Source organism: Gavia stellata, chromosome 1, assembly GCF_030936135.1.
Source record: "Gavia stellata isolate bGavSte3 chromosome 1, bGavSte3.hap2, whole genome shotgun sequence".
Classification (NCBI taxonomy): Eukaryota; Metazoa; Chordata; class Aves; order Gaviiformes; family Gaviidae; genus Gavia; species Gavia stellata.
Window position 1 is genome coordinate 4,337,835 of NC_082594.1, and position 10,153 is coordinate 4,347,987.

General features: G+C 44.6%; 1 protein-coding gene across 1 annotated transcript in view; it reads right to left on the reverse strand.

The window, feature by feature from the left end:
• INTS4 (integrator complex subunit 4) overlaps positions 1 to 7,420 on the reverse strand; it is a 37,681-nt gene extending 30,261 nt beyond the window's left edge. Inside the window, exons 1-5 of the mRNA XM_059815607.1 lie at positions 7,367 to 7,420; positions 6,492 to 6,683; positions 3,788 to 3,905; positions 1,672 to 1,778; positions 1,277 to 1,462 (exon numbers count right to left, since the gene is read on the reverse strand). Of these exons, the coding sequence (XP_059671590.1) occupies positions 1,277 to 1,462; positions 1,672 to 1,778; positions 3,788 to 3,905; positions 6,492 to 6,683; positions 7,367 to 7,420 (657 nt within the window). The remainder of the gene's footprint in view (positions 1 to 1,276; positions 1,463 to 1,671; positions 1,779 to 3,787; positions 3,906 to 6,491; positions 6,684 to 7,366) is intronic.
• Between the last annotated feature and the right edge of the window lie 2,733 nt (positions 7,421 to 10,153).

Genomic DNA, 10,153 nt, shown 5'->3' on the forward strand with positions numbered 1-10,153 from the left:
ACACATACACAGTAGCAAGGAAACCATGATCAAGAAACCTAGAAGTGGTTAGTGACCCTGAATTCATTCAGGATGCTTCCGTGCTTCAAACGACAGAAAGACAGTTAACTTTGTGCTGTAATTATAAATTGAAGGTCATAAATCTTGCTATGGACTTCGTTGAAAGCTATTGTAAAAGTCACTCAAACGACTTTAAAAAAAAAATTGTACCAGAAAAACCAGATTGAAACAAAAAAAGAAAGGATGAATGTAACCTCCAGCAGAGGGAGATCCCAGGCAGATTCAAGTGCAATCTGATCTCCTCAAATGCATCCTGCTTCTTTTTTTGGAGTTTAATATCATTAATTCCAATACCCTTGGTCACCATCAGGTTAGATGGCATATTGTTATAAACTTTAAGGGTAACAGAGGAACTTCTATATACTCACAAGCAAAATTCTCAAGCGCATGCTCTTTGCTTGCTTTTCTGCAAAGCTAAAATCTTCTGAAGGGTCCCCACGCTCCAGCTCGCAGGAAATCCAGTTAACCTCATAACCAGTTAACCTCATAAACAGTTGGAGAATGCTAATAAATGTGACCACGGAGCAAAACATAAATGTTGTTTAAAAACAAACAAACAAAATTCTTTCTGGACTTATCACACAGGTTTCCTGTCATAACCAGCTTTCTACTGTGCCTTGGAGTACTAGTGGCTTATTGAAATTGTGGTAACCAATGCTAAATCAAGAAATACAGATTTCTCACTAAAAGAAAGAACCTACATACAGTCAAAAAACTCAACAAATTAAAAAGCTTCTTCAGCTATAGCTGAAACAGAAATTTGTATGAATCACTAAAATGCCCTTTGAGATCTGACATTAGTCTCATATTTCATGACCTAGCTTATTTTTCCTGGTAATTTTGATATGCTAAATAGACTTTTGCTAAATTAATTAAATAATCTCTAATCCAAACCTTTTTGGATTAGTTTGCAACCCCTTAGCAGCTTCTTTATATAACCCCAAACAATTTATTCCGCCTCAAGTTGCGCCAGGGGAGGTTTAGGCTGGATACGAGGAAAAATTTCTTTCCTGAGAGAGTGGTGAAGCAGTGGAAGAGGCTGCCCAGGGAGGTGGTGGAGTCACCATCACTGGAGGTGTTCAAGGAACGTGTGGACGTGGCATTGTGGGACATGGTTTAGTGGGCATGGTGGGGTTGGGTTGGTGATTGGACTTGATGATCTTACAGGTCTTTTCCAACCTTAATGATTCTGTGATTCTGTACCAGCAATCCTTACCATGGCTTTTATAGCTGCAGTCCTAACACGAGGGTCCTGGTCAGTAAAATGATCTCCTATTATCTTCTGGACATCTTTGGCAGCCTGGCTTTCAACTTCTTTTGCAACACCTTTTTCCACTGGTCCAAGACAGCCAATTAACTGAAGACACTTATTTCTAACACCATGGGAAGAATCTGTCAGATGCTGTGGAACGGAACAGAAGAACAGACAGAACTTGATTCTTATTGTTTTCACCCCTCCGAAACAATTCGCCATACTGAGATTCCTAGCAGTTAAAAAACAACAGTATTTTAACAGTTTGATGAGAAAAATGGAAATAATTTAAACACTGACTACATATTTTTTGCCTGTGGCAGTAATAAAAATTTCCTATCCCAGGGAGGCCGTCTTACCTTGCAGGCTACCTCTACCAGTCTCATCCTGACAGACGGATTCTCTGTGAGTTTTGTGCCTATCACCAACAGGGTGTCCAGCAGCTGAGCAAGGACTTGGTGAGACTCTGCAAAACCAAACAGTGAAAGGCTATGTACCTCTTTACTGTGCTCCTCACCAGCTACAGAATCACAGACTCATCCAGGTTGGAAGGTCCTCCTGAAGCCTTCTCCTTTCAAGGTCAGAAGCAGCCCACTTCCCTCAGCTTCTCCTTTCACATCACATACTCCAGCTCCCGATCACCTCAGTGGCCATCTGCAGAACTCACTCAACCTTACCAGCATTTATCTGGCACTGGGGAGCCCAAAACTGGATGCGGTATTCCAAATGTGGTCTAACCAATGCTGAGTAAAAGGGAATAATCCCCTCCCTTGACCTGCTGGCTACACTCCTGTTGACACAGCCTGGTACACAGCGAGCCTTCACTGCTCACTCACATTTAGCCTACCGTTCGCCTGGACCACCACAACATTCTTACCTCTAAATTGGTAAGGTCCGTTGACAGATGGACGATTAGGTAGATAAGGAATTGGCTGGATGGCTGTGTCCAATGAGTTGGTCAACAGCTCAGTGTTCAAGCGGAAACCAGTAGCAAGGGGTGCCCCTCAAGGGTCTGTACTGGGACCAATACTGTTTAGTATCTTCATCAATGACATAGACAGTGGGACTGAATGTATGCTCAGCAAATTTGTGGATGACACTAAGCTGAGTGGTGAGGCTGACACACCTGAGGGATGGGATACCATCCAGAGGGACCTTGACAGGCTTCAGGAGTGGGCCCATGTGAACCTCATGAGGTTCACCAAGGCCAAGTGCAAGGTCCTGCACCTGGGTCAGGGCAATCTCCAGTACCAATACAGACTAGGGATGACTGGATTGAGAGCAGCCCTGAGGAGAAGGACTTCAGGATACTGGTGGATGAATAATTGGACATGAGCCAACAATGTGCGCTTGCAACTCAGAAAGCCAATCGTATCCCAGGCTGCATCAGAGGAATCGTGGCCAGCAAGTCGAGGGAGGTGGGTTTCCCCCTCTACTCTGCTCTGATGAGACCCCCCCCGCAGTACTGCATCCAGCTCTGGAGTCCTCAGTACAGGAAAGACATGGACCTGTTGGAGTGGGTCTAGAGGAGGGCCACAAGAATGATTAGAAGGCTGGAACACCTCTCCTATAAGGAAAGGCTGAGAGAGTTGGGGTTGTTCAGCCTGGAGAAGAGAAGGCTCCGGGGACACCTTATTGCGGCCTTTCAATAATTAAAAGGGGCTTATAAGAAAGACAGAGAGAGATTTTAACCAAGGCCTGTAGTGACAGGACAAGGGGCAATGGTTTTAAACTGAAAGAGGGTAGATGTAGATACGGAAGAAATGAGTGAGGGTGGTAAGGCACTGGAACAGGTTGCCCAGAGAAGTTCTGGATGCCCCATCGTTGGAAATGTTCAAGGTCAGGTTGGATGGGGCTTTGAGCAACCTGATCCAGTGAAAGATGTCCCTGCCGACGGCACCGGAGTTGGATTAGATGAGCTTTAAAGGTCCCTTCCAACCCAAACCATTATTTGATTCTATAAATTACATTTAAAAAAAAATTGAAGTGCATCAAGTAAAGATATACAAACTGTGAATATAACATAGAAAATAAAAGTGGACTTTAGTGACGCCACAAACAGGACAACCTATACTTTCCTGTGTATTACAAATCCAATGATAATAAACTAATGCCTTCCTGCATTAGCTCTGATGAGCTGGACCACAGCATGATAAGAAATATACACCAAAGAAGGTTCCACTTTAAGCAAGACTGTCCTCCAAAACAGAACACTTCAGAAGCACATGGAGATACAAAAGCAAACTTTGTACTCCCTTAAAACAAAGGTATACAGTAGGCAGGCCTGTGGAACGTTTTTCTCCTCCTCAGAACACAGTGTTGTCCGTAACTGTTCACAAGAGCAAAAAATAAATACTCTGAGCAACAATTCCTAATTATACACTTCAGATGCAAGGGCCTTGCCACTGTCCTAAATGCTTAAAGACTACATGATTCTGCCTTGATCTCAAGCACCACCTGAAAAGTGAGACTTACTCTCATTTTGAAGTGTGTTAATAGCATCATCCATAATGCAGTCTGGGGAAAATCCTGCAGTCTTCGATAACAAGCCCAGCAAGGAAGCAATCTTCAATCTTACAGAGGCATCGTTCTCCTGGAAGGAAACAGCAGACACCCTCATTCATTTTCCAGTTTGAAGAGCATAAAACACTACACACAGGCAGGGCCCATCTATAATTCAGCACAAGGGTCTGAATTTTACTGTCAGGCTATTTCCTCCTCCATATGTCCACAGCACACCCCTCAGAAAATTAACCATACCAGAATGTTTACATGGCAGCTTCCAGTACATTTCAAAATGATTCTTTTACTCATAATTCCTCCATATTACCTTCATATTGTTTGAAAATTTAAAGTTTAAATAAATCGGGTTTTCAAGATGACGGAAAATTCAGTGTTGCTAATGTTAGTATCTTAGCAAGTTTTTAATGAGCAAATGGGAGGATTTTAGAAGATGAACTGAGACTGGTGGTCTCTTGACCTCTGCTAAGCAGCAGGGTCTGTGGGCTACAGAAAACAACTGTTTTCCTTAACAGTGGGGAGAAATCCTGCCAATACTTTTCAAAAGAAAGAAACCCAACACAGCAAGGTAAAAAAAATAATAATAGAAGCATGTTAGCAGCATACATCTGCTCATTTAAGTAACAGCAAAAGCTGTCACAGGTGATAATTACAGAAATAAGCTTCACAAATTAGTATTAATTTTAAATTAATTTTAAAAATTTCCAAGTTATTATTTTGAGTCTTCTACAGACTTGTGCACACAAGACTTCTGGTCATAACTGGAAGCTCTCTCTCTCATTGTATTGTCAAGGATATCCAATACAGGGTAGAAAGACAAAAAGAAGTCTGGATTTCTTACTTAGATCTTACCAAGCAATTGTGCAATGCTGAATACAGAGGTGCAAAAATATTGCAAATATTAATATTACATCTTTCAACAGGTGCAGAAATATTACAGTTACAACTTCCATGTCTTTCAACAGCGTTCAGGAGAGACTTCAGCATCACACACACGCAAGTGACAGATGAGATACCCGTGGGTGTAATCTTTCTCAGCTGATCCGAGAAGCATTTTCTTTTTCAGGGCCAAAATTACATACTTGAACAATGGTTACTGTCATTGGACTACTCACATCAGTGGTAGGATGCACAGATTTCCACAGTGTAATGCATTTGATGTTTACTCACCATTACTCACATTCTTTTAATAAAAGGACAACTCTCTCCACAAATACAGATGAAATCAATAATTTCAAAAAGGACACTTATAAAGGCACTTTTTAAAGCCTTGTGAATAATGTCTGCAACATTTTCATTACTGAGTTACAAGCAGCCTCCCGCTCCAGAGGGCATTTTCTCCCTCTTTTTAATGGTTCACGAGCAGGAAATTAGAGAAACTTTATCTTTTTAGTTTACAGGTCTGATCACCATCTCCACAACCAAAACACCAGTAATTGATGGTGCCTCTAAGCCCTCGTCCTGACCACCCTCAGGAATCAGGAAGGGACTTCCAGAATCACCTCAGGCAACTGCCTGAGGACACACTGTTGCTGACCGCAACACCAGCTTATGGTATCCTGTCCCCGCTGCTGCTACAACGCTTTGCAGTCCTGTAGCTTTTTAAAAGCTGGTTTCTGTAACAGGCTGTGCACTGAAAATGCGACCTCATCTGTAGATTTAAGAGTCTCTCCTAATACAGGCTACAATACAAACTTCAAACACCAAATAACTTGCATCATTTGATCAGGAACCACAGTTTTCTTCATAGAAAGCTAAGGAACCTAACCTGCTGCAGTTCCATAAGTGGTACACTCTTTTGAGTGGGGACTAGTCCAATCATGAAAGTAAGTTCCCATCCAAAAAAAAAAAAAAGTAAAACAGTCTCAACACACAAGCCAAAGCAGGCAGAGTAGAGAAACAGATAAAATGCAGCTTTGAGTTTTAGTCTAAGTTCAAAACAAAATATACTCAACTGTAAAGAAAAAAAAAAAAACCAAAACAAAACAGAATAGCACAAGGACTTTTATGAGAAATGTTTCAGCCTACAGTGCAGCTTTGTCAGCCGCAATAAAGTTTTGCTTTATCAAGTGAAGGATCAGTATCTGAATACCTCAAAGCATATACTACTTCTGTTATTTATTTATTATTTTGCTGTTAAGAATTTTTTGTTGAAAAGTTTTTCAGAAGTGTCATTTTAAAAGTGCTTTTTCTGCAGCATAAGCAATAGCTAAAAAGTTTCTCCACTGTGAGAGGAAATTAAGAGCAAAGTAAGGAAAAATCAGTCAGAAATGATTCGGATAGTAAGGAAAAATCAGTCAGAAATGATTCGGATAAAGTTGAGCCAGCTTTGGACAGCCGGGTTCCCTGGAATACTTGTCATGCCTTTGTCCCTTGTTAATTTAAGACTAATCACACGACCATCTGCAGAGATAACAGAGTCACATCCCTGTCACAGACTCCTGAAACCATCAGCAAAGGGACCAAGTAACATAATCAGAAATCACTTGGGGAAAGGACTACAGTCACCCACTCTCCTCACAGAGGGCTTCCAACAGCCCAGGCTGTTGGCAGCTGAGTCAGGACCAGGAGCCTGTGACACTCTGTTCCACATCCAACCCCAAGAAAGCGAGACCAGAGGGAGGATTCTGGAAGCACGCTTGGCTCCCAGCTTCACCACCTTGTAATAATGCTCCAGCAGGATCCTGACAACTCCTTCCACGCTCTCCACTTCCACGGGCTTCCTGGCAAACTGGAGAAGGTACTGCAAGGCATCTGCAGGTGAGGTGGCTTTGCACAGGTCGACATGGAGCGCCGCTGACTTGCTGGGCTTGGTCAGCCGCAGCTTCTTAGCAGACAGGTCCTCGTGCTGCTGCTGTGGGCAGAGAAATGGTTCAGAAACACAGAACAAATCCTGATCCGCTACTTCTCAGAGTGAACGCTGTCTCAGTACCAAGCCCAAGGAAGGTCCTGTGCCCCATAGCAGCCACTGGTCTCTCCGTCAGCTGTCTTAGGAAGGAACACATCCCCAGCCCCCTGGGACACCTCCCGTCCTACCCAGGTAACCCCTGTCCCCGGGAAACATCGCTTCTCCCCACCCCAGCCTGGGGCAAATCCTGCCTCTTCCAACCCCAGACAACCACGCCAGGGCAAACACGGCTTCTCCCATGCCGACCAGCCTAGAGCATCCGAGAAACTCGCTGCCGCGCCCCCATCCCGAGCTGGGGGCAGTCGCGGCCCTCCCCAGGTCGCTCCCTGCCCGCCCTGAGGGGAGCACTTTCCCCCTCCCGCACACACCCGGAGACAGCCCCCTTCCCTCCAGGCAGCTCCGACCTCCCTAAACCCGGGACCAATGCGTCCCGCTCCTCCCCAACCCCTCACGGGCCGCCCCGGCCCGGAGGCCCCCACCCCAAGGCGGCGGGCACCCCTGGGCTAGGCCTCGGGCTAGGCCGGCGGCTTTTCCCGCAGCTCCGCCTCACCCGCCGGCGCCACTCGGGGCACGGCGGAGTTCAGAGCTGTCCCCCCCGCCCCTCTCGGCCCGACCCGGTGCGTTACCTGGACCACTTTGGTGAACTCCTCGTACACCCGCTTCTTCAGGTGCGCCGCCATACCGCCGCTTGGCCCTCCGCGGCCGCCGTAAGCGCAACCCGGAAGAGAAACCACAGAGTCGCCCGCAGGGAGTGGGCAGAAGGAGCGTCTTCTCTTCCCCGCTGGAGGTCGCGCTCTATGGTCAGGCGGCGGCGCCCCGGAGGGGACGGCCTCCCGTTGCCATGGCAGCGCGGGCCTAACATGGCGGCTGCGGCCTGGCCCGCCCCGCAGCCAGACCCTGCCAGGGGGTCTCCGCGAGGGCCCAAAGACTCGATTTCCCCCCAAAATACCCACCAGTTTCATTAGTATTTGATGTTACACCGTATAAAGACCAAAATATAAATAACATGGCTTGACGTTTCCAGGCAAGCTTGTGTTAAGACACACGAAAGCTTAGTACGGCCTTCAAACATGTCTCCTTCGAGGAGAGGGGAAGGAGGCCTCAGCACCGAGGAGCCCCCCGACAGACCTATGTCTAGTTAGATGACAAGAGACACAGGCAGCAGTTACGTCTGTGGTGCTGCGGGGCTAGAGGTAGACTGGGGTGGTCACAGTTTGGTCGCATCTTATGGACAAGGTGATTTGGGAAGGGGCTGAAGGGTCCAAAGGAGCGCCAGGGAGGTAATCGAAGGTCTGGAGAACCTGTTTTACAAGGAAAGATTGAAGGAGTTGAGTGTCTTCTCCCTGGGGGGGACCCGAGCACAGTGTTCCCTGCACTTAAAGGGTATCCACAAAGAGGATGGCGTCTCTCTCTTCGGGAGGAGCCATGTGGAGAAGACAAGGGGCAATGGGTACAAGTTGCACTGGGAGAGGTTTCTTCTCAATATAAGAAAGAAATTTCTTACAGTGAGAACCTTCATTCACTGGAACAACCTCCCCATGGACGTGGTGAAGTACACATCGCTGGCAGTTTCAAGACGTGACAGGACAGGGTGCTTGATAGTCAAATCCAGACTCTCTTTCCCACCAGAGATTGGACCAGATGATCCTTCGAGGTCCCCTCCAGCCTGGGTTGTTCTATGAGACCATCCTTGATAAAACTATTAAACTTTCTCATGACAGCAGTCTTGTAGTCTTAGGAGGTTGGTTGATTTGAGGCTTTAACTACCCTATAATCAGATTTTTTTCTTCTAACATCTAATTTTAATCTCCTTTGTTGCGACTTAAGCCAGTTCTTCTACTCTTAGTATGTACAAAGAGTAACAGGTCTCTTTAAAGCAGACTTTTGTCTATTTAGAGGCCTCCTTGATCTCTCTTTTCTAGGTTAAGCACCACCGACCGCTTGGTTACGATCATAGATGTGATCATAGATCCTATTTTCTGAACCTTTTTGTCTTCTCAGACACTGATTGTGTCTGTTCTTACCAAGGTTATAAATGTGAGAGGTCTCAAAGAGTCCCCTCACACCTACAGCAGAACTGCCCTGAGGTTGGTGGTGTGACTCCCAACTTTCACTGGGGGGAAATCTGTGCTAGGATGAGCACATCTGAAACCAAGCTTAATTAGGAATGATTCAAATTCATTAAGCATAAAGACAAAACTTCAGGTCTTTAAAATTTCGGGATTTGGGGGGGGAGATATCAATAAATAAAGCACTTCTGTATCATTCGAAGAGCTTTTAAAAGTTATTTATTTAACTGTTGTTAACAGTTATTTATTTATTATAAAAGTTATTTATTTAACTGATGTTTCCCAGAAATTATTGTTTTTAACTGGAAGAAATCCATCTTCTGAGAAGTAAAGGAAATACGATCATAATCAAATTAGCCATTATGATTTTCAGAGTGATTAAAATCAAGCTAACAGCCATCTCCAGTACAAATATAAACTTTTGAATACTAAGATTTTTAAAACACAATGTAGAACTCAACTTATGTTCTGTAAAGGAGAATTTGCAGTGATGTCCCAGGCTGTTGCTTCAGTAGTGCTTCCTTCCCGACAAATCACGGTGGGTTTTCCCTATTCTTCCAGAAGCTTACATATTTAGAAATAGTATTGTAATAATAATGAATGTCCTAAGAAAAAGATTAAAATAGTGTGGCCTGAGAGAGGAGTGTGTATACTTAGATTATAAAATCCTGAGGTCAGCAATGGTATTTTTGACTTTTGTTGATCCTGGACCATAGCTGAGGTTTTCTGTCTTTCCTTCAGAATAAATAATAAATAACAGTAATAAATATATTGGCTAGAGGGTAGGCTGTCTACTGGAGGAACATGAAGAGAGCATGGGACACTGAAATCCTTCTTTTTAACCTAGGTTCTAGTGCGAAAAGCAATGAGAAGAAGAGCTTTTGCCTTCTCATTAAGGATCCAAATTTAATTTGAGCATGTGTTAATGCATCTGTCAGTATTTCCATCGGGAATTGCGCGTATGTGACCTGTTCCCGTTTCACTGAGAGACCAACTCCACATGTCCACGAGAAGCATTTGGGATTATTCATTTCTCTTAGGTTGAGTGAGGTTGGCTCCACCCTCAGATCTGGCTCTCTGAACTTAACTAATAGTCAGCAACACTGAAAGAGTAAAAGTCCTCCTTTTCCTGATACCTTTTAAATCGTGCAGTTATCCCCTAAAGCCCAAGAAAACAGTGGCTCTTAAGCGCTCTTTAATTTGGAAAACAACCAAAGGAGATCCTTTCGTTGGCCCATGCATTTCTGTCTGTCCCTCCGGTAGTCCATGGCTTAGTCTCCACAGCCCAAGTTAATTTGTTTTAATAATTGCTTTCTTCCATTCCCCATCAATGGTGGCACTTTG